This window comes from Pantherophis guttatus, chromosome 14 (assembly GCF_059756535.1).
Source record: "Pantherophis guttatus breed Tessera chromosome 14, ASM5975653v1, whole genome shotgun sequence".
NCBI classification, from domain to species: Eukaryota; Metazoa; Chordata; class Lepidosauria; order Squamata; family Colubridae; genus Pantherophis; species Pantherophis guttatus.
Genome location: NC_142076.1, coordinates 1,670,947 through 1,694,561, shown reverse-complemented (window position 1 = coordinate 1,694,561; position 23,615 = coordinate 1,670,947). Strand labels below are relative to the sequence as shown.

General features: G+C 49.7%; 1 protein-coding gene across 1 annotated transcript; it reads right to left on the bottom strand.

The window, feature by feature from the left end:
* Positions 1-1,728: 1,728 nt before the first annotated feature.
* Positions 1,729-17,384, bottom strand: LOC117667335 (heparan sulfate glucosamine 3-O-sulfotransferase 2-like). Its single transcript, XM_087878679.1, has 3 exons — positions 16,874-17,384; positions 12,318-13,103; positions 1,729-3,325 (listed from the first exon to the last, which is right to left on the bottom strand). The coding sequence occupies exons 1-2, from the start codon at positions 17,311-17,313 to the stop codon at positions 12,485-12,487; spliced, it is 1,059 nt and encodes a 352-aa protein (XP_087734805.1). The 5' UTR covers positions 17,314-17,384; the 3' UTR covers positions 1,729-3,325; positions 12,318-12,484.
* Positions 17,385-23,615: the final 6,231 nt, after the last annotated feature.

Genomic DNA, 23,615 nt, shown 5'->3' with positions numbered 1-23,615 from the left:
TCTTCCCCAAACTCTGACCATTTGCTCAACTGTTTTGCTGGGAAAAAGTTAAGGAAGTTTTTTTCTTTTTTTAATTTGATTTATATGCTGCCCTTCTCCGGAGACTCAGGGCGGTTTACAGTGCGTTAAGCAATAACCTTCATACTTTTGTATATTTATACAAAATCAGCTTATTGCCCCCACAAACTGGGTCCTCAATTTACCTACCTTAGAAAGGATGGAAGACTGAGTCAACCTTGAGCCTGGTGAGATTCTAACTTACAGTAATTGCAGACAGCTGGTGTTAATCACAATGCTATCAGTCTGCTGAGCCACCAGGCCCTTCTTAGGTTGGTTTTCTTTGTTGTTGGTTAAACTATGAGGACAATTTTGTTCTGGTGAGGATTTCGGAAGAGCCCAAGCCCTGAGGGACGAGAATGAATACTATAGCTGAATGTAGGTTGAAAGTTTGTGCTACTGATCAAAGGGTTAATAGTCATGTCTCAGAAAGGCTGAGTTGGAATAACTTGTGGCTGCCAGAGTTGCCTTGAGTGGGATGGGCAGTAAAAGAAACTTGATAAATAAATAGATAAACTCCAAAGCTATGCAATTTATTATTCTGAATTAAATATCTCAGGAACCTCAATTAGAAGAAATCCATACTTTCCTGGATGAAGGGTTAAGCAGGAGTATGGATAGATTTTTGTTTTGGATACAATCTAAAGTTGACTTCTTTAAACTTTAACAACCTCCTGGTCTATCAAATTATGACTGGAGGCCTTCATCGACTATTTTTTTTTAGAAAAAATATTTTGGTGTAATTTTTAAGAAAATACAGAGAAAATAACTTACAACCAAGAAAAAGAATAACAGCAAACAATTGAGCAAATTAAAAAAGTAATGTGCAACTATCTAATAGTTACTCTAATTATTATTTTCTATTTCCAAAACAAATGAAATAAAAACAAAGTACCCTAAGAATTAATACATTAATATAAATCATCCAAATATATCATATATTAGCAAAATATCAAATTATCCATTAAAAATATGTATTTTTGTAAAAAAAATTGTCAAAGGGAAATATCATATATTATTTTTTGATTAGTGGGGTAAAATAGTGTTTTCAAAAGCAGATAAATTACTGTTTCTTGAAAATGTCTAGAGTAGTAATATTTTTCCAGTCTCTCAATATAATTCTCATAGTTATTCCCCATATCAAATATAAATACAGTTCCTAAAAATGGTCCATTCCCACCATTTTGAAATATAATTACCCATAAATCTACCTTTATATGTTATAATATTATTTTTAAAAAGATCCATTAATGGGAAAGGCCACATCATATAGATTAATAAATTCTTAAATTTCATACATTGCCAACAAAGAAAAACTATGGTTTTTCTAATGCATTATGAGTATCCAAAATAAATTTTTAAAAATCCTTGATGAATTAATTTCAACCACAAGATCCCCATCATAAATATCAAGTGTTTCAGTCTTAAAGTTTCCAAAATAGGTATGAAATCAGTTTGATTTCAAAAGCAGACTCCATAAAAATAAGTCATTTCAGTTTCTCTGAAGCAGCTAAAACATTAAGCTTATATTGAGCTATCAAAAGATCCATGAGTTACTATTATAGTTTATTAAGGCTGTGTGTGACTCTGTGTGTGTGTGTGTGTGTGTAATACGCCCCCACACCTGCACACACAATCATTAAATTACTTAAAATAATCATTACAAAGTAATAGATTTAAAGTCCCTATTTCAGATTCCACCCATATTTTTCAATTAAATGTCTTCCCACCTATTTTTAAAGTAAAATTCTTTCACAATATTCATGAGACTGAGCAAGAAAATCTAATCTGTGTCCCAGTTGGGTCCAGATCTGTCTGGCTGCTCCCAGACCAGGAAATGAAAGATCCTTTTTGCTATATGCTGATCCAGGTAATTGCCAAGAACTTAACTGAAATAAGTAATAACTTTCCAATAAAGCCCGTAACAGTTGATATTCAGTTAAACCCCCCCTCTCTCTTTATTTATGAAGAAATAAAGGCTCCGTAATACTTTGGGCAGTCTGGTAATTTAAAGCCTCCATAATCAAGAGATAGTCTCAGTTTAGCTGATGGAATCCTTGGTGGCTTTTCTTCCAAGACAAATTTCCTCAATAGCCTATTTGTCTGAATAAAATATCTATTCAGCATTACCACGAGAATGCCCTTCATGGTATAAATCAAGGGGAGGGGGGAATATTTCTTAAATACCTTTTTTTACCATACAAACTTAATAGAGTTTAAATGTATCTATGCATAGCACATGCACAGTAATTTTAACAATGGCAAATATGTCCACGTTTTGAAATGTTTATATGTATTTATTTATTTCATGTGCTCCATGCAGACTACAAAACCCATCCTTTTATACTGAGCTTTTAAAAAATGGGAAAGCAACCAGTTTGGCTGAACAAGAATTTTGAGGAAACCCAAAGGAGCTATACAGGAAGAGTAAGATCAATGGGGCTGCCCAGAAGAGAACAGGAAGTCAGTCTGGATTTGTAGATATTGTTAGGAGCACAAGACCCCCTCAAAGTGCCCTCTCTGCCTCAGGGCAGAAGGCTCCAAAGCCTGACTTTGGGAGAAAGAAAAGGATGGAGTCAACCCTGCGAAAAGCAAGACTTTGATTTGGGTCATTTTTCCCCACCTTTTTTGTACAGATTTTTTTTTCTTTTTTGTTGTTAGTGTTGGATATACCTCTTTCTGTTTTCCGTTTTGTATTTTATTCTTATTGATAAAGCAAAAGAAATAGATATTAGAAAAAGAAAAGAAAAGCAAGACTTTGCAAAGATGGCTTGCCCAGGAGGAACATACAGAGGAGAGCAAAGGAAAGTCTTCTCAATTTATGGGGCTGAGGATGGGAAGACAGTGCTGCTTCTCCAAGGTGCCCCATTTGCTCTGCCTCCACCCACATCTGCTTCCTGCTGCTATTGTACATATTGCTGAATCGCTGGGTGGGTGGACACCAGAAAAAGCCCTTTAGGCTCGATGGGTCCTGCCTAGTTTTGAGAGCTTGTGTGTTTCACAGAGAGAGTAAAGTTACTTTAGACCGGCTATCCAAGAGCCATTCCCAGCCATAGAAGCACGGAAACAGAGGAAGTAATAGCTGGAAGGGATTTGGGAGATTTAGAATTAGGAGTGAAATTCCTCGTAGTTTAAAGTCATGATTTCTTGTCCTGTTTCTGGAACAATTCTGCTCCACTTGTACTTGAAAGCTCTCCAGATTCTTAAAAGCTCTTCATTCCGGCCTGGTGGCAGCGTCAAGCTGTAATTATCTGGGTCTTCTTTTCTCCTATTAGAAGAGAGGAACAATATTTAATCTTCTACAATCCCCTGGCATTTTGCCTTTCCTCCCTGATTTCTCAAAGATTACAGAAAAGGGCTCTGGGATTACAATCCTAAACTTCCTGAATGACCATTGCAGCATTTGACCATGGTCACAGGGTCAAAATTCAGATGCTTGGCAACTGGCTCGTATTTATGACCATTGCTGTATCCCAGCTTTTGCAACCTTCTGATAAGCAAAGGCAACGGGGAAGCCAGGTTCACTTTTAAAAAGTGTTTCTAACTTAACAACTGCAGTGATTCCCTTAACAACTCTGGCAAGAAAGGTCGTAAAACTCACTTAACAAATGTCTCGCTTAGCAACAGAAATGTTGGGCTCAGTGATGGTCATAAATCGAGGATTAGCTGTAATTCAAAAAGATTTTATTCCCCTTTTCACTTCTCTTGAAAACTGCTCTTTTTGGGCTTCAGCTTGCCTCAAAGTCTTCCTGCAGAGGCTGGGTACTTGTGCCTGGGCTGCTTGGGTGATTTCAACCATCTGGAATATATTTGCTCTACATCTCTTAACTCGGTCAAAAGCTTCCTATGCATACCCAACGGTTGTCTCCTCATTTTTCCTCATAGCAGGACAGTATGATTTTAGTTCCAGTTTCTTATTTTTGAGATGTTTCCAACATCCTGTCTTCCTCCCTGTGATTTAGGGATCTCTGGGATCCCACCTAATCCTTCCAGATTCCAATTACACCTGCCTGCCCCACTTTCTCTTTCTGGAGTGTCTTGATTCCCAGGATGATGTGATATTTCCTTCCCCCTTCAAGCAGCTTCTTCCTTCTTGATTGGGAGCCCATCTGGGATAGGCAGCTTCTTCTTCAATATTCTGAAAAACTGAACAATGATCACTGCAGAAGTTTTTGGACCGTCTAGTCATTGGCCGAGTGGATTTCCCTGCAGGAAGTTCAGGTAGTTGACGTGTCTATTCCTTTCTGAAAGTCCTGCGATCTTCAATGTGTCTGTCTATCTGCCTGGTCATCTTTATGTAGTGTATATTGGAGGTGGTGACCCTTCGAGAGCTATATGCAATGAAATTTCATTTTAATTTATGCCGATTAGTGTACATTCAAAGTGACAATAAAGTTATTCTAAATTCAGATCTTCTGACTTGGCAGTCACTGAGGGCATCCCCACAATGCTACCTATGTTGTTTCCCCTGACTTCTTTCTCTGTCCAATTGCCCTTGACTTGACTGCTTGTTGAGATTTGGAGAACTCAATGCATTCTGCTCTGCTTTTTTATGTTGTTGTGCTATGTATTCATCCCATTTATCTATCCTATTCTTTTGAAGTAAGTTACACCCTTCAATCCTTGCTTTTCATTTACCACTGTTTCACATTGTCTTTCCTGCATTAAGACCCACAGTTCTTCCTGTCTGTTCTCCAAGCTCTATGCATTTCTGTTAAGACAATGGACTATTTGGGTCCTGTAACAACGTCTTCCTTCTTGTATGTATGTGCTCATGATGGAGGCCTCGTCGTCCTGCATCCTGTTGCTAGTCCTGTCCCCATCCTTTCTGTTCCTCACAGGCTTCAGTTTATGCCTCAAGATCAACCTGGAAATAAGGAGAAATTTTCTGACAGTGAGAACAATCAACCCATGGAACAGAAGTTGCCTTCGGAAGTTGTGGGAGCTTCATCACTGGAGGCTTTCAAGGAGAGACTGGACTGCCATCTGTCAGAAATGGTGTAGTAGGGTCTCCTGCTTGGGCAGGAGGTTGGACTAGATGACCTACAAGGTCCCTTCCAACTCTGTTAATCTAATCTAATCATTTTGGCAAGACATACTCCATTCACCTTCTTTTGAGTCCTTCTGCCCATTCCTAAATGTACCCCATTCTCAAGTAATCTAAACTGCTCCCATTGGCATCATTTACCTGTTGGAGGTTGAAATATTCTGGGTGTGCACGTGACTTGACTCACAACCAGGGACATTTCTGACTGTGAAGTTAAGCAGCTCTCCTTTGTGTAATATACAGCAGAAACCTGTAGAGCTTCGGACGCTCAGATGACCCTTGGCCTTTTGTCAAGGAAATGGTGGATTCAGTTCAGTTCTTCTCATTAAATTACACCACACTCGCTTTTTCCTTTAATGAAGTGAGAAGTTGGTATAGTATCAAACAAGTGTGCCTGGTGGCTCATTTGCTCTGCTACTCTGGGCTCCGTCTCCTTTCTAGGCTTTCATTATCCTGAGCTGAGGTGAGGGATCACCTTTGAAATGCAGTCTGACAGTTTCACTTTCTCCCTTTCTCAAACCCTTGGTTGGCAAATGACCCAGGCCACCTTACAAGCAGACTCTTGAGCCAGAACGACACCCTCCCCCTCAGAACTACGTAAATTAAACTCCTGTAAGCAATTTGTCACAAAATTAATATTTGCCTTCTCTTTTCCTTTCTATTGCATCTGCCCCAGCTTACTCACTTCCAAGTGATAAATGTAAAAAGAAGAGAACCAACATTTCTCCTGTACACATGTCTGCGTGTCCAAGAGTGCAATAGCTTCTAGAGGAGGTTTAGAAGCCTCTTCTCCAGAGCCTTTGCAGCCTCTTTGCCCCACCTGGCCTCTCGTGCCTTCCTTTGTCCTCGAGATTTCAGGAATGTTTTCATTTTGAATGATCTTGAATGATCTTTCAAGCTTATCTCCACAAACGGTGACATTCCTGACTCTGTTTCTGAAAGTTAATTTCTTTCTTAAGGTTTGCTTTACTCTCCAGGAGCCTGGCCCTCTCCCCATCCCCAAGGGCACCTTTTGCACAGCTGCTGGAACCCACCCACTCAGAGGAGGAGGAAGCATTCTGGGTGTGATGTGAGCTTTCCTGAGAGCAAGGATCTAACCTGAGCCATGATTAGTGGAGCAGGCTTGATAACTCTATTAGAAAGAGGATTTATTTGCAGGAACCCTATGATCAGAATAGGCAAAGCCTGGCACCTGGCTAAAAACATCCCACCAGGAGGCGAGTCCAAGGTGTGCCTGGGAAGGAAGGCAGAAAGAAGCCACTCAAGAGCAGTAATCCTTTAGACAAAGAGCAGCAGAAGGACAGACCAAGCAGAGAGTGAAGGCAAATCCTAAACCCTCCTGCCTATATCCCGTGTCCCCTGATGGTCAGTAGGTCATGAGATTAATGTTACTCAGTTATTCACAAATAACTCAAAGTGGTGAACGTCTCTAACACGCCTTCTTCTTCCTATTATCCACACAAAAACAACCCAGTGAGGGGAGTTGGGCGAACTTTTCATGGCTAAGGCGGGAAGGGAAAAATCTATAAAAAATTGTAAACCTGCATTCCTTTCCTTGTGGATCTCTGGATGAAGATAAACCACAGGAGCCTTCCTTCTAACTTTCCATCTGGTAGTTCTGTAGGCTATTTATCAGTTGGATGATAAATTCATTATTCTTCAGTGTTTACTACTGCAGGTAGAGTTTTGTAATCCTTGACTAGTGGGTCCCTTTATTTCTCCCCTTGCTAAGAGGTGCAGCTTGTTTGCAAGAGTTTCCAAGTTCAGGAAGGCAAAATATTTTCTAGCTAGGCATGTCTCTCCCCCCCCGCCCCAACATTCTGGAGGAGGATCCGTAGCTGAGATACCCAGGTGCCTCCTGGTGCTTGGGCCAGACGTTGGGTTGCACTTCAGTTGAGGCAGGGCTGCTTTCCAGAATAGGTTGGACTTCTTTGGAATACGGCCCATTGCAGGGACTCAGAATTGGCACAAGATGGCTTCAACACCACCTCCAGAATCAGGCTAGTGGCTGCCCTGGGACCGAACTGAAAGGGAGGCTGGAGGCAACTCCATCAAACACATGTGCTGAAGGAAGAGAGCCAGAGGGGTGGGGTTTCTGAGAAAAGGGTCCACCTGATTCAGAGGAGGGAGACATGGCAAGGAAGACATTCCACCTTCATTAATCCACTATATGCCAAAGGGGAATTTATTTGTACCATTTTCAAGATTCTGTTTTTACCCGAGATTAATGATTCTTGCATTGAGTCTGACTTGCCTTCTTATTTGTCAGCTACATGGGGCTCAGCATGTACATGTACATGCACATGCATCTGTACATGCTCATACGCATGCACGCGCACACAGGCACACACACACACCCTCCCCCCTTCCCCAAGGCAGCTACAACTCTGAGCCTACAACTCTGCTTTTCCCTCCATCCAACTGTCAGGCCAGGAGCCCAGCAGAGAGCAATCTGTGCAGGCCTGCTAATACTTGACTTTTCCCAATGAAGCTCCTTTGCCATAAGCACATTCAAAGGAAGCCTCTGGGGTCTCCCACGGCCACAGCTGCACCTTCCAGCTGCCCGACTGGGCTCCATGCCAAGGCCCTCCGGGGGATGCAAAGTGTGGCCTTCCATTGGGAAGAAATCCCCCTGCAGCGCTCAGCTCCCAGCCTGGAGCTGCTCTGCTCCGGTTCCTCTGGAGCACAGAGCCTGCCTGCCTGCCTCTCTTCCTGCTTTGCTCTCCCAGGCCTAGTGGAAAGGGCTGGTTGCCTTTCTGGACAGATCACATTCAGCTGGGACCTCAGGAGATCCCTTCTTCTCCCCAGATTGGTTGGCCAAGAAGGCACTTCAGTTCCTCAAACTTCTTCCCTGGGAGATTCTCTGTCACTTCCTCAGCAATCTACTCTGATCAGAAAGCAGGATTTGGTTTTCCTTTAACATGTTTGGAAAAGATGCCACAAAATGTTAAATCAACAGACGTTGGGGAAAATCCTGGACACTGTGTGTGTGCGTGTGTTTGTAGGAGTGAAGAAAACCAGCAGGAGGAACCCAAGAGGAGCTTCTCCTCTCAGCCTCAGTGGCCAGAAGTGTCCAATGCTAGTGTGCATTTTTCATTCTGCGGATGCTTCAAAACATTGATCAGAGTCCGCAGCTTCTCCCTGCCTCTAGCCAATTAGTTTAATTGGGCGCACCAACCTGAGGACCTTACACAAGACACAGAGAGGAGAGGGGGCCTGTTAAAACCACGAAGCAATCTGAGCAATGAAGCCCCGTTGCAGGAGAGCCGAGATGCGGCTGCTTTCTCCGATGGCCATTCCACGCAGCACTTGACATTCAATTAGGGCTGCTGGTTCCCATAAAATGGGCCATTAAACTCGGCCATAAATTCTCTCTGGCTGTGCACCAAGCAACATGTCTTGCTTTGTGGCTGGCACAAGTCAACAGCAGGGCCGCTGGGCAAATGGGCTGGCCTGCTCCGACAGGCAGGAGGATTTTTCTAAGCAAGAGGAAAGCCGGGCAAACATGGGCAGCAGCAGAGCTGGTGCACTCCCAGCTCCTGCATAAAGAGACCAGCCTCACCCACCTGCAGGATGCTTTGGAGGCACAAGCAGAAGTTTTAGATAGGTTACCAAGAAAGCGGTTTCTAAAATTTGAAAGAGAAAGAGAGAAAAGGGGCTGCCAGGAAGGAACGCTCACAGATGTCTGCTCAGATGGAAGCTTATCCACCCATGAAGGAAAGCAGGTCCCTAATGATTTCTTAGCCTTTGAGGAGTTTTTATCTGCCTCCTTTTAATGACCCCTCCCCCAACCCTAGCAGGAGGGATGGGAAATTCTACAAAATAAGGTGCATTTCAAAAAACATCCCCACAAGATGGAAAAATAGACGACGTTTCGTCCGTTTTTCCGCAGATGCACAGAATTCTCTAAAAAGGGGGAAAGGAATAATGCTCAGGAATAATCAATGAGTATAATCAAAGTGGCCCCCAGAAACTCTGGAACAGGGTCATAAAGGCCAAAGTTAGATGCTCATCCTTGAAGAAGCTCCCAACAGTCTGATGGAACCAGCAGAGGTGGCTAAACTGACAGCTTTAATCAGAGAAAAGAACACACCGAACTTTGCTTCTGCTTGGAAACGGCTTCTGAATTTTGTGCTCACGATGGAAAAAAAATGAAACTTTGGATTTTGCTGATTAGGTAGGTTTGTTATTATAGAAATGGCTAGTATATATTAATATGTAAAAGCAAAAAGTTGAGGCTGTAATGTTGCTATCCTCCTCTCCTGCACTAAAAAGAGAGAGAAGTGAACGTTCTTTCCACCCCTTCCACCCCCACTTCTTTCTCTTCCCTTTTTCTTCCCCCATTTCCCAGCTATTTTCATTTTCTCTTGTATTTTATATTTTGATAAACTTAATAAAATTATTAAAAAAGAGACTTCCAATTTTTTCACATTCAAGCCAAGCAGGAAAATCATGTTTTATAGCTGATCTTAAAAGAAAAAAGCAGCCTCATTGCTGAACCTGATAGTTACCCTCTGTGGCAAGGACCAAAAGCCTCCCAGACAAATTAAGTAGAAGCTTAACAAGCTTAACAATCTTAGGTTTGACCAAAGGCCATTAGCCAGTATTATTGGGAAGGAAGGTATCAGAGAAAGCTGATCTGCCAAGTCCTTTCCCACTTTGCCCTGGTGCCCTTTGGTTTACATGGCATTTTGCCACTTTCCAGGGGATCAGACAGGACAGGCCTTACGCGATGGGGGCAACGAGGTGAAGCTTAGCTTGACTTCACAATCGGTAGCACCAATGGGGGCAGGGAAGATTTGAGGCATTTGAAAAAAGTGGTAAGCAAACTCTAGGAAGCAGAGCTCGTTATCAACCTTATCAAATGATGCCTGGCTCCAGGGAATTATTCTGTTTTTAAGTTAGAAATAGGGAAATAATTCTGAATAAGGGCAGTTAGCACGTCTGCAGGAAAAAGCTGCCCCAAGGGGAGGTAAAATCTTACCCGTCTTCTCTAGGTAGATGCTTTGGATACAGGGATGATTCCCTTCTGGGGCAGACATTCATTCCACGGAGGGGATGCCCCAAGGTCTCTCAAGCCAACAGATGCCCAGCATGCAACAGGAAAGCACTGCCCTATGGATGCCACATCGCCATACAGCCATGCTTTGAAATGTGCTATAAAGGCTCCTCAGGTCTATTTCTGGGGTAGAGAAGGCAACGGCACCACAGGCCACCAACCCAACCTTTGGCCATTATAAATGGAAAACAGGAACCGAAGGATTAAGCATCGGTGCTTGACTTTCAGAGCTTACCGTGTCACAGGGATCCACTAACCTGGCAAAATATAATAGCTGGTTATTTTATCTGCTGTGATCAAGACATGATTGTAGCCAATCAGAAGGAAAGGCAAGATTGAAAAAGGGGCTCTTGAAACTCTACAAGAGGAGGGACTGGCCAGAAAAGATGGATTCGGAATCTTTTGCAGCAGGACAGCCACTGAGGTCAGGGTGCCCTCCTGCCCAGCCGTGGGGGCTCCTCCTCTCCCTGGGCTACACTGGGAAGGGCAGCCCAGCCGACGTACTTCTTCCTCAGAGCTAAAAGATGCTCCCTGAGGTTGGGAGGGGTGGCCAAACCTGCTCATCTTCCTAAAGCAAAGGTTTTGCCAAGTCTCAGGCCTGATTGAGAGAATTGGGGCTGCTCCCCCGGAAGTCCCTCTGGACTGCCAAAGGACTGCCTTAGGCTCTGCTCTTCCTTCTTTGCATCTAACCAATGGAGCAGAAACCAATGGAGCTGGAGGAAGGCATGGAGACAGTTGAACGGCTGGAGCCAAGGAGGTTGAGGGCAGGAGTGAAATCCAGCAGGTTCTGGAGAACCGGTAGCGGAAATTTTGAGCAGTTCAGAGAACCGGCAAATACCACCTCTGGCTGGCCCGCGAGTGGGATGGGAATGGAGATTTTGCAATATCCTTTCCCCAGGACCGGGGAGGGAATGGGGATTTTGAGTATCCTTCCCCTGCCACGCCCACCAAGCCATGCCCACAGAACCGGTAGTAAAAAAAATTGGATTTCACCACTGGTTGAGGGGCTCTAGAGCCGCATGGTGGGCAGCCTAGGCAGTTGAGGTGGGCAGTAGGTGCCCCGAGGGAGGGCGGAGGAGGCAGGCACCACTGAGCTGAGGGGGGAGGCTTGTAAGCAGTCCCCCCATGCCGGACAGGAAGATGGTCAGAGGCCCACCTCCTGGCAGGTAGATCTGTGGCTGAGACAGGACCTGGCCAGCTGGGGAGTCTGCAGCCTACAGGAGGCTCTCCCAGTCTGTAACAGGGTGAACTCTGTAAAGCTGGGGGAGAAATGGAGGCCCCAGAAGGGCCCCAGAGACAGGAGCGCTTTCGAGGGAGAGAATCCCTGGCTTTTGGCTGGTGGGAGCTGAGGCTGCTGCTCTCCCCTGGCAGAGGGGTCCCGATTGCCAGTCGGGAAACCCCTTGAACGCCTTGGTCTGTCTCCAGCTGCTGAGGCAAGCAAAGGAGAAGGAGCAGAACAAGCGAGGGGCTGCCAGGGACCTTCTGCTTTGGGAAGGAGCTGCCAGCTACTGGGTGCCAACGAGAAGCCACAGCCCTTCCGAGATGGAGGGCGCAACGCTGCTGAGGGCAGCAGATGCACAGAAGGATTGGAGACACAGCTCAGCACTCCTGGCCCTGGTAGGTGGTGGCAGAATTTGGCACACTTGGCAACTGGAGAAGGTGCTCCAGCAACTGGCTGGGCCACACACAGCCCTCCTCGAAGACTGAGAAAAACAATTTCTCTCAGCTAAGGCTAAAATACATGCCCCCCCGTACCTGTACCTGTAGGAGGAATTAAAGCAGCCCCCCCCATCAAACCCCTGCCCCCTTCTCCCAGCAAAGGGACCTGCTGGGGCTCTGCCAGGCTTCCTTTGGGTTGGCTGGGACTTATTTCACAGGAAGGAAGAGGAGACAAGAGGCCACCAAGAGAGACTCTGGGACAAGCCAAGGGCTGGGCCTCAAGTACCTGTAATAGCAGAAATCTGTGCTTTATTCATGGGGGGAAAAACAGCCGGGGGGTGAGGGGGGGACCTCATACAAGGGGGCATCTCTGAGGTTTCACGGAAGGATCGCAGAGTGAGGGAGCAGGTGCCCTTAGCGCTTACATAGGGATCTTTATAAACTCTGTTTCTATACCATTATGAAAAATAAAATCCATCCTTGGGCCTCACATACCCTGATTGCACCATTGAAAAGTTCCTGAAGGCCTCACCAACCCCGGCAGGATGGCCGTGTGCTGCAATGGCCCCGGCTCGAGGGCTGGACTTTGGCCTGCTGGGCTGGTTCCCCATGGCCAGAACGAAGGTAGAGCTGAAACGGCTTCCCCAGCCTGCCCCCCACTCTCATTCCCACCGGAAGTCTCGCCCCACGGCCTCGTAGAAGCGGATGTTGTAGGGGCGGTAGAAGTCCTGCAGCTGCTCCAGAACATCTGGGTCAATCTGGACGTGAGGCCTGCCTTTGGATTTCCCCAGGCAGCGTGGCAGTGTGCCTCCCCCGGCCTTCTTCAAGCAAGGGAAGCCCTTGGTCTTGTTGAAGAAGAAGTGTTTCTCGGTGATGAGCCGTTTCAGGCCCAGGAAGTCCTGCACTTTGGCCATCTCCTCCGCGGGGTCCGTGATGAGCCTCTCCCCGCTGACGAAGTGGATCTGGGAGAGCGGGAAGTACTGGAGCCAGCTTTCCAGGTGCAGCGCGTAGAGGCCAATGCGGATGGCACTCCAGGAAGTGTCCACCAGGCCGAGGCTGCGGTTGCGGAAGGAGAGCCCCTCGAAGGTGGGGATGTCCGGCCTTTTGGAAAGGGTCTGGGTGTAGTCCGAGATGGCTCTGGTGACCGGATTCCTCACCACCACAATCAGCTTTGTGTTCCGTGACATGTTGAAGATCCGCTGGGGAGCTTCCCGGGTGATGTAGTAGCTGGGGGTCTTCTCCATGGTGATCTGGCTGTCCAGGGTGCGGGGCATCAGGTGCCTGCGAAGGAAAGGCCCAAAGAGGTGAGGAACAAAGGGAAGAAGTGACATGACAGGAGGAATTTCTCCACCTCCACCTTGGGCTCCCCTTGGAAGCCACCAAAGAGATTCTATGAGAAAGACCTTTTGCCTCTTTGCTCTCCAAAGAGTGGAGCTGCTTCCCTCCCAAAAGAGACAATTCTGCATAACTATTTCACTATGTTATTTGTATTCTGCCTCGATCAATGGCATAGTAGTTAACACATAAATGGAAAACAATTTTAAAAATCCATAGTAGCCATAAAAACTAAACAACAATAAAATCATAACTCGCAAAAGTAAAATAAAGAACATTAAAGCAGAGATGGTTCATTATGAATCAAACTCTGTCCAGCATCTTTCAAAACACAATCAGGGAATCTCGGGTCTTCTAATTGGATTCCTTGACCAGTAAACCTTCCATCCCATGATGACCATCTAGCTTGTCTTTAAATATCAAATGAAACTTTGCCGTCTCCCAAGGAAGACTGTTCCACTGTTGAATAGCTCTAACCATGAAGAAAACTTTTCTGATCCCCAACCAGAATCTGCTTATTGCAAGCTGTCCTGTCCTCTGGACCTTCCCTGAAAAAGTTTGCCCATCATCTTCGTGACACCCTCTCAGATGCTTGAAGACGGCTGCCGTGTATCTCCCCAGTATTCTCTTCTCTTCTCTTCTCCAGGCTAAACATACCCAGACCTTTAAAAAGTTCCGCATAAAATTTTCCTTCTGGCTTCTGACCATCTTGTTTTCTCTTTGGATATGACCCAGTTTGCTAATATCCTTCCTAAAATGTGGACACAACTTTCTACTGTGGTTTGTTCAACTCAGAATAGAGTAACAATGCTCTCATGATCCTGACATTATTTGCTGGCTGCCACCTAGAACTGGCATTTGGCACATGTGCGGCTTGTGATCTACCAACTAGAGTGCAAACCAGACTTTGACTTAAAATCTGCTAGAATTTCATGCAAGACTTCGTGAGCTGAAATCAAGGCACACTGTTCCAACCAGGACGGTCACTCTGTCAAGAAAGGGGATCAGGTTGGTTCTGCCGAGGGAGAGGGAAAGAACCTCCTGATTGTACCAGCTGTCAGCCAGGGGAACTTTGTGACCCGGAGACTTCTCTGGCAGAAGACTTCAAAGAGAGGCTGAATATGAGTCAGAGATGTTTCTGATGCAGATGATTCTGCATCAAGTTGGGGTCTTGGATTGGATGGCTCCTAGGATTCCTCTGCACTGGTCTGGGTCACAGAGATCCACCAGATCCTGCAGGCAGCAGCCACCATTAAAATGCTATTCCGGAATTTGAGAGCTAACACAGATTCCACCTGGGCTTCAAAGTGCTGGGCCATTTCAGCCCCCTCTTGTTTGGAGGAACAAAATCCTTACTCCTAGCTGTTAGGAAACCACAATAGGGAAATGGTCCTCTAGGTCCAAAGACTGGCCTCTGAGGGCCCAGGACCCCCTGCACTGCCTCTCTTCCCAGTGCTGTTGGCCGGGGAGTCTGCCGTGGGAACTTCCTCTTCCAGCTTTGCAGCACCCCCTTTGCAACCAGTAGGGAAATGCTCCCACTTGCAGGCCAGGGAGCCCTGATTCTGGTCCTGCTCCAGCCTGGTGGGGAAGCAGTTGGGAGAGCTTGAAACTGACAATGCAGGGAAAGTGGCAAAGACACTCCAGAAAGTCTAACCAGCTCCTTATGTTCTGAATGAGGCAATCAGGGGGGAAAAGGCTAATCTAAAGTAAAGGCTCATTTCAGAATGTTAACAGCACAAAAATGTGGCCTCTCCTTTTCCAAATCAAATCGAGCCCTCTGCCCTCCTGCTCTGCCTGGTTAGAGAACCGAGTGCTAATGCTCAGCGCCAATGCCAGGAGACCAGTGACTGATGGAAGGCAGCTAATGTTGCTTTCAGAGGGGAGGGGCCTTGTACTTCTTAGTGACTGGGGTGGGGTGCACTTTGCCTCCAAGATAACAGATGACCACAAATTTACATGCCTGACAACTGTGGTTGGCTTGGGCCACAATGAGCAACGTGGAAGGTTCTTTCATTCTCCGATTGGAGGCAAGATGAAGCCGCCCCCCCCCATGGGGGATGGGGGGAAGGATGTGGGCAACGAATGCTCAAGTGCAAGAAGCAATGTGGCTTATGGGCTTTGAAGCAGCTTTGCCTCCTGCCCTGATGCATGAAGTTTCTGAGCGGAAAGACCCCTCACCAGGGGTGAAGGAGATTCTCCCTACGATGGCTCAGGCCTCAGCCGGGCAGGGGCTGGAGACGCCCAGAGCCCCCGTCATTCCACAGTTTGCTCCATGTTCCAAGGCAAAAGCCCATGGCTGCTGCTGTACAAGTCCCACCGGAGACCCTGGCCCTCTGGAAAGAGCAATGGGCTAAACATGATTAGACTAGTGAAGGGTTTCATTTAAAAGAAACATTAGTCAAATGGAATGGTTGAGTGGGGAACTTTAGCAGCAGCCGGCAGGTCCATCCCTGGTTTACTGGCTCTGCACCTTTTGAAGGAGCCACTCTAGAAGTCCACAGGAACCTCCACAGAAGATGTTTTCAAGGTTGGCTCCTGCGCCTGCTTCCCACTACAAAGCCCATCAGCTGGGACCCTTGGAATAAAATGCCCCTCATTCTACTGAGCCCCTTCCAGAGCAAGGCTGGTGGCCCAACCCCTCACCTCATGCCTCCATTTGGCTCCCCAGACCCCTGAAGGGAAATCTTCGCTTACGGTCAGAACCACAAGAACGTTAGAGATCAACTAGTCCACCCCCCTGCTCTAGCAGAGGAAAGGCTCTGCCGAGTTTCCGCTTCAAGATCAGACCAGCTGGAGTGCCTTCCCTTTTGTGCCAAACGGAGGCGGAGAGGATCTCGGTGCCGTCAGAACCGCAGCTTTAAGCCGCCTTCTCGGCATTTTGAGCCAAGAGAAGCGAAGGCTGCACGGATCGCCTTGGCGCCCTCTGAGGGGTTGACAGAGGATCTAATGCAGGCGTGGAAGCGCTCGGAGTGAGGCAGCCAAGCTCGAACTGGTTGGCCGGCTGACCCCTGCTGTGGGCAGGATCCACGGCCGGGATTGGGGACCCCCTTGGCCAACTGCCAGGCCTGGGCCGTCCGGGCTGGGAATCTCCCTCCTACCCTGGAGGAAGGCGGGTTCCGCGGGCAACTCGGGGGGTTCGGGTGGGAAGAAGGTAAGTGGGCTTTGTGCGGGGGGGGAGGGGGGCTGAGTGGAGGCCGGAGTGGCACCAGCCGGAACAGCAGATTCTCCCCGTCTGCTTAGATGAGGATTCCCGGGAAAGTCGCAATCGGGAAGCCGGTCCAGGACCCGCCGGCCCTTCGGCTCCCTTGCCCCGCGGCGCCTCTCTTGGCGACTTCTGCTGCGGCTCCGTTGGGCAAGGAACCGCCAACCCCTGCTGGGGCTCCCCACCCGCCAGCGGAGCCTTTCGGCCGGCAAACGGGGGGCGGACGGGCAGCAGGAGCGTCGCTTCCCTCTCCCGCCGCCTCGCCCGCGCGCGGAGCAGGCGGAGGGTCTGCGGGGCGCCTGGGAAAGCGCACGGCGGGCGCCGGGCAGGCAGCCGAGCGAGCTGGCGGGCGGCGGTGGAGCCCGAGACGCGGAGCAGCGCTGCGAGGTTCCGGCGCTCCGGCCCCGACGCCGCGGACGGGCGGCCCGGCGCGACGGGAAGGGGCTGCTGGGCGGCTCTCCGCCCGCCCGGTCCCCGCGACGGCCGCTTCCCGAGCTCCGCTGAGCCGCCTCACCTGTACCACTCCAGGCCCCGCTCGTAGTGCCGGTCGAAGAAGTGGGGCTCGGTGCCGAGGGCGCGCACGCCCGGGTGGCCGCGGATGAACTCCAGCACGGCGCGGGTGCCGCCCTTCTTGACGCCCACGATCAGCGCGTGCGGGAGCCGCTTGGCCACGGCCGCCTTGGCCCGGCTGCCCCCGCCGCCCCCGTCGCCCGCGGGCCGGGCCGAGGGGGCGGGCGGCGCGGCGGCGGCGGGGCAGGCGCGCCACTTCTGCAGAAGTTTCTTGCGGGCGGCGGGCAGGGCGGGCGGGCAGCGGGCGGCGGCGGGGGGCGGCTCGGGGCCGCAGCAGAGGAGCAGCAGGCTGTAGCAGAGGCAGGTGCCCGAGAGCGAGAGCAACGCGCCCAGCAGCAGCGCCCGGCACCGCCGCAGCCGCCGCCTCCGCCGGCCGAGCGCCATGGCTCCATCGCCGGCGGCGGCCACGGCTCCCCGGCCGGCAGCAGCGCGGGGTCGGGGCGCGCGGGGCCGACGAGCTCGGCGGCCCGCCACTACCGACCCCGCTCCCGCTGCGGCGCCTCTTTAAGGGGCCGCCTGACGTCAGCCGAGCCGGAGCCGCCTCCGCCGCTGCTGGCAGGCTGAGCCCCCGCCCCGAGTGGCCGCGGGGGCCGAGCGCGGGTTCCCGCGGGGCGGTGCTGCCCGCCCGCCCGTCCGCCCGCCCGAGGGCTGCCAGCTGGGAGGCTGCGGGGGCGACCCGCTCCTCCTGGCGCTGCCTGCGGGACCGGCCGCTGCTCGGGGGAGCCCCGGGGCGGAGGTGGCCGCGCGAGGTGCCCGTGCCGCCGCCCTCCCGGCTCTTTCGTCCCTGCGCCGCCGGGTCTCGAGTCGCGAAGACCGGCGGGCTGTGGAGCGCCTCCGACGGCTCCGCTTCCGGCCCGGGCTACGGGCCCTCGCCCCCTCGGACGCTGCCCGGCGCTGGCGCCCCAAGTCCCGGGGCGGGAGGGCGAAAGCTGGCTGCTCCGGGGGCAGCGGAGCAGGACTGGGCAGAGCAGCGGCGGCCGGGCGAGGGGTTCGCCAGCTCCCCTCTGCACTGAGCGCGGCCGGGGTCCCTGAGGCAGCCCCACCCACTTTAATCCGGCAGCCTTCGGAGGCCCAGGGCCCCAGGGAGGGGCTCCCAAAGGTGGCCTTTCCCCCAAGCGACGGAAACTCCTGCGGGGAGTCCGGCTGACCCCAGGCGGAGGGACTCTTCTCTGCCCCGAAGGATCCAGCCGGAGGGTCGCTGTGCCCATTTGAGGAGGAATATCTTGCCAGGGCGCAGAAAGGGCGGGGGACTCCTGGCAGCAAAGTGGGTGGGCGAGTTTTCCTCCCTCCTTCCTTGGAGAAGGGGGCCTCCAGCCTCCATCTGTCCTGGTTGTGCAATGGGACCCTTGGAAGCTCAGTTCTGAGCAGCCTCCCCGGCACAAGCAGAGCCCAGACAGGGAAGGAGTGGGGGGCGGGGGGGGCTTATGGCTGGGTGGGGCAGCAGGAGGGAAGGAAGAGTTTTAATCCTACCAGTTGATTACTGAAAGGGTTTGGGATTAATCCTCTCAGGATGGGCGGAGCCTGCTGCAAACCCCCTTCCTGCTGGCTGCCCAGGGCTGGGCTCATTCCTGCCTCTGCTGCGCTGACACCTCTCCGTAAATGTCAGTCCTGTTAATTACCTGGATTTAATTGGGGCAAAGTTTTAATTGCATCACTACACTGGGCAGAGTTTAATAGGTTCACTCATTAGCGACCCGGCTTGGAACCTTTAGCCTTGTGCAGCTTTGAGAGAGTGAGTGGGATCTGGTAGGTGGGGTGGGGTGGGATGGAGAAGAGAGGCAGCCACTCCTAGCCCCCCTCCCCCCCAATATGGAAAGAAACTATCTCCTTAGCTCCGCCTCCCCCCAGAGGTTATTCCCTTTCACCTTTTTCTAGGGAATGATCAGTTTTTCAATCCAAGCACTGGATTGAAGGGATTTTCTGGTTGCTCCTTGGAGGGGAAAGCAGGGGTGCAGCCTCCCAGCCTGCCAGTTTCCTTTGTGGTTCGTTTTCTAAATAAACTAATCTTTGAAAAAACAAATTAAAAAGCTAATGTGATGCAGAAACTGGATATCCCCAGGAGGGGCTCACGGGCACTTTGAATTTACTGGCTGCCACATCTAGTAAATCTCTGCGTAAAGGGAGGGCAAATGGCAAATCCAGAGGAGGGGAGGCTTGGGGGCAGCCAAAAATCTCAGCAGGTGGTGCAGCGGTGCAAAGGTAAGGCTGCTCTGGGGGGGTGGTGTCCCTCCTCCCTCCCTCCCAGAGGTAATGTGGGTTGGGGCTTGAGAAAGTTTTAGGGTTCTGAAAGGAAGGGAGATGGGCAGAGGGATGTGACCTGGCCTTGCAGGTGACCAGCCTGCCTCCCTCCTCCTTGCCTGGCCTTCAGGATGAGGAGACTGAAAACAGATCCCAAGCATTTCAAAAGGCAAGCGGTTCATCTGCAAAAGGGGGAAATTAAACCAAAGCTCTGAAACTTCAAGCAGGGCCAGGAGAGGTTGTGTCTTCGGAAGCTTTGCCTGAATTCTGCAGGCTCTGGTGGGTCAGAACGGAGCCCTTTCCGGGGCTCAGGCAGGTGGGACGGAAGAGGAAGAAGGGGCCATTCTGCAATGGATGGCAAGTGAGTGAGCGCCAGAGCTGGGGGGGGGATCTTTGCAGGGCTGGCCATGGCTGAGGAGCAGTTGTGGGGCAGGTAGATGGGGGAGGGGGGGGATCTGCCCCCCCAGACATTGTCCTCAGATGCCCTCTGCGGAGGTCTGGCAGAAACACCCAACCTTGATAATTAATTTGGTTCCTAATCCCCAACTCCAGCTGCTGCCTGGCAGCCTGAGCAGGTGGCTGGCCAGTGGCTTGTCCCCACCCTGGGAAGGGCTCTCGCTGCCCCTCCGGCCCATGTGACACCCACTTGTACTCCATGACACCAGTAGGAAAATAAAGAGCTGCAATTACTGCAAGTTCAAATCTTGCCAGGCTCAAGGTTGACTCAGCCTTCCATCCTTTCTAAGGTAGGTAAAATGAGGGCCCGGTTTGTGGGGGCAATAAGCTGACTTTGTATAAAAAATATACAAAAGTAAGAAGGCTATTGCTTAACGCATTGTAAGCCGCCCTGAGTCTCCAGAGAAGGGCGGCATATAAATCACGTCCAAAAAGAAGAAGAAGAAGAAGAAGAAGAAGAAGGAGAAGGAGAAGGAGAAGGAGAAGGAGAAGGAGAAGGAGAAGGAGAAGGAGAAGGAGAAGGAGAAGGAGAAGGAGAAGGAGAAGGAGAAGGAGAAGGAGAAGGAGAAGGAGAAGGAGAAGGAGAAGAAGAAGAAGAAGAAGAAGGAGAAGGAGAAGGAGAAGGAGAAGGAGAAGAAGGAGAAGAGGAGGGCTGCTGGGGAAGAGCACACCCACCGCGCTTGGAACTGGGAGGAAATGGGAGAATGCCTGCTTTGGTAATGCAGGGCTGCTGAACTGGGCCAGAAGGTAGAGGGAGCCAGTCCAACTCCTGCTGGGCCCCGGGGATGGTTGCCGGGGGCTCCTGTCCCTGGTGTGGTCCCTGGGCAGTGCCCAGGCCAGAAGACCTTCTGGAAATGCCACCTGCTCTGAAGGCAAGATGGGAGGGGGAAGAAGGCAGGGCAGTGAAGCATTGGGGGAGGGAGGAAAGAGTCAGGAATGTGAAGAAATCTGTCCTCAAACCTCCCAAATATCTATTGACGGCCAGGGATGATGGAGGAGGAAGATCCTAACCTTTGCCCTTGTCTTCACTGATTTCCTTAGCCAATTTCTCCAATTGGCCATTTTGAATCATTTCTGCTTTCTTGTTGTCCCACCCAATTTTATGTCTTCAGCAGATCTGAAAGACAATCTCTCCATTTCTTTTCCCCAAACATTAATGGGAACTTTTGACAAGGACCTGGGACTGGCCGTGTACACTCAACATCTCTGTGCAACATGGTGAGGACCATTGGCACATCTCCTGTCCCTGCTCAGGCCTGTCTCTTCCCTGATCCAGCTCACCTGGGAGCATCCACGGCTGCGGAGACCCTGTTGTTGTCTGAACCACACCTTGCTGTGTCTTCTTCAGACTCTTCCTCGGGTTCCTTTCCTACTGCTGCATAGGCTGAAATTTTCCTGAGCAAATCTTTCTGTCTTTCTACCTGTCTTGGAGTGGGTCTTGTCCCCTCCAGTGTCTTCCCCCCCAAGGGAGAGGGACCACAGTCTCGAGTGACAATATGGGGGCATCCATGTACTGCGGTACACAGTTAACACCCTGCCCCTCTCACCACAAGGAGAATATTTGGGGTCAGCTAGGGAAGAGAGAGAAGACAGGAAGTTCTCCCAATACTGCAGGTGCCGAAAATCTCACATTTTACCACATTTCCAAAATAATTCAAGGGACTGGTAAAAGAGTAAGTGGGAAGCAGCACTTGGAAGAATGACATCTTTCAAGAGCATTTTGAGACTATTCAAAAATAGAGCTCTCTCTTAAGGTAGAAAAAAATGCCATCGAGCCCAGCAGGGCCCCAGGAGAGGTCGGAGAACCCTAGAGTTGGGGGTCGGACTGTGAGTTGGGGTGGGGTTTCATGACAGGAATCCAACTCAAGCATGCCAGGCAGGAGAGCCATTAGCCTCTGCCTGGCAACCTCCTTGAATGGAAGGAGCCCTTAGAGGGGAAAAGGGTTCCTTCAACCCCAGAGGCTCCAGTGAGGACATTGAGAAAGGTACTGAGTAGCAAGTGTTGAAGAGTGTTGTGCGTGTCTATGAGTGCTTGAGTGAACGATGAAGTGTACAGACACACACACACAGACACACACACACACTTGGGAGATTTCACTCCCTTAAAATTAGGTTTGCTTTCCCATGTCTCTCCTGTACTGCAGACCCCCGCAGCAGAACAAAGGCTGGCTGGGGGTTTCATGGTCCCTCTGAGAGAAAGCAGATTTAAAAAAACAGGCCAGCAGGTCTCACTTTCCCAAGGCTCCCCTTTTCCTCACAAGGGCCCTGCAGTCTCTGGGCCTGTCCTTGGGTTTCCGACATACCAGAAAATACCCTTTTTATTGTTTTCGGTGCTTCACACAAACCTTGGATGCCCCCCTGCTTTCTTCAACCTTCGGCAAAGCTCCGTTTCCAGCAGATGATTGACATTCGGACCCGCCTGTCTGTGCAAAGATGACCCAGGAACTGCTGAGGACCAAAATGTTGGTGTTATCCTGATCTTTGGCCCACTGTGAAGGCCACAGGGGGAACAAAATGCCTTTTCCCACTTCTGTGGCCCAAGCCTTCCCGTCTGGTCTCTCTGCATTGCCAGGAAAGCATATGGACTGATCTGCCCTGTTCTGTTGGCCTCATGGAGCACAGAGATTCCTGCACAAGCAGGCACCCTGAAATATGCCCCCTGCCCTCTGGCTATTGGTTCGCCTGGCCATTTGCCTTTTAACAGCAAGAGGTCAGGGCTCTCTCGTGGCTGCCATTGCCCCCTCTCCTGCCATCCGTGAGTAGCAGGAAAAATGGGAGACGCAGGAAGGGAAGTAGCTCGTGGGGACTCCTTTCCCCATGGGAGGCTGAGCAAGGCAAGGAGGTTTTCCTCCATCTGCACAGGCTGCGTCTGCTGGGATGTTACAGAGCCTGGATTGTAGGATCCCCAAGCCCTCTCATTTCCCCACAGTGAAGAGCAGAGGTGATCCCAGGCTCATTCTTCCTTGACAGATAAGAGACACCCCCCCTCCCAATCTCTGGAGGATGGGTGGTGGTCTGTCCCCTCCATGCTGGACAATTTCCTCCCCGGCTCCAATTTCTTCATAAAGATCTTGGAAAATTTGGGCCTCAGGAGTGCGATGGAGGCTGTTTCCTGGGTGCCTAGTGTTTTCTTTTTTGTTTTCTTTTGTATTTGTTTATATTTTTATTTGTTGCCATGTTGCAAACTGTCCAGAGTCATGTAACGAGATGGGCAGCTATATAAATCAATTTAATAAACAATTTTTATCACATATAGTGTTGCTAGATTTTGCCCAGTAACCATTTAAATTTTTATAGATAATTAAGGGTATTAGGCATGGGTAAACTTACTGAGAGCCATTCTTTTATTTTTTTTAAATCTATTTTTAATTATTACTACAATTAATGATTGAAACCAAAGAGGAGATTGATTCCTTTTGAATTCTTACTAGTTACACAAATTTTCTCTCCCACCTCTTTTTATTAAAAAAAATATGGAAGCTCACCATTATCAAATGGGATTCAGGAATAGAGCCTTTTCTGCTGTGATCCTTTGAAAGATCATCCCCCACTGAAGTCAGATTGGTCCCAACCTTGATGGCCTCCCAAAAGACCTTAAGATGTGACTTGGGGATCTGGTTTGGGGATCTGGTGACATTGGTGCAGAGCCTGCAAAATGGTTGGACTTTCAGAAAATGAATGATACTTTCCTGCAGATTATGATTTTTATGTTTTAATAGTTTTTATTGATTAGTGATTCTTGTTGTTAAATTTTGTGGGTTTTTTTTTTAATTTGAGGGGAATGTGAATTGCCCAGAAATGAAATGGACAGCTATATACATTCAATAAACAAATAAAAATACAGAAACAGCTTGGCCCACAAACAAATAATATTCCTGATGTAAAGAGACTGATAAAGGTGAGAAGCTGGCACTAACTGTGAGATGGCACTAACCTGAGGGGGGGAGGGGAAGAGGTGGCTTTTATCTCAAGGCAAAATGGAGATAAACCAT

Coding starts and splice junctions, on each gene's coding strand:
- LOC117667335 (XM_087878679.1), bottom strand. CDS start 17,313: ATGGCGCTCGGCCGGCGGAGGCGGCGGCTGCGGCGGTGCCGGGCGCTG. Junction 13,104..16,873: donor CGGGGCCTGGAGTGGTACAG/GTGAGGCGGCTC, acceptor TTTCCTTCGCAG/GCACCTGATGCCCCGCACCC.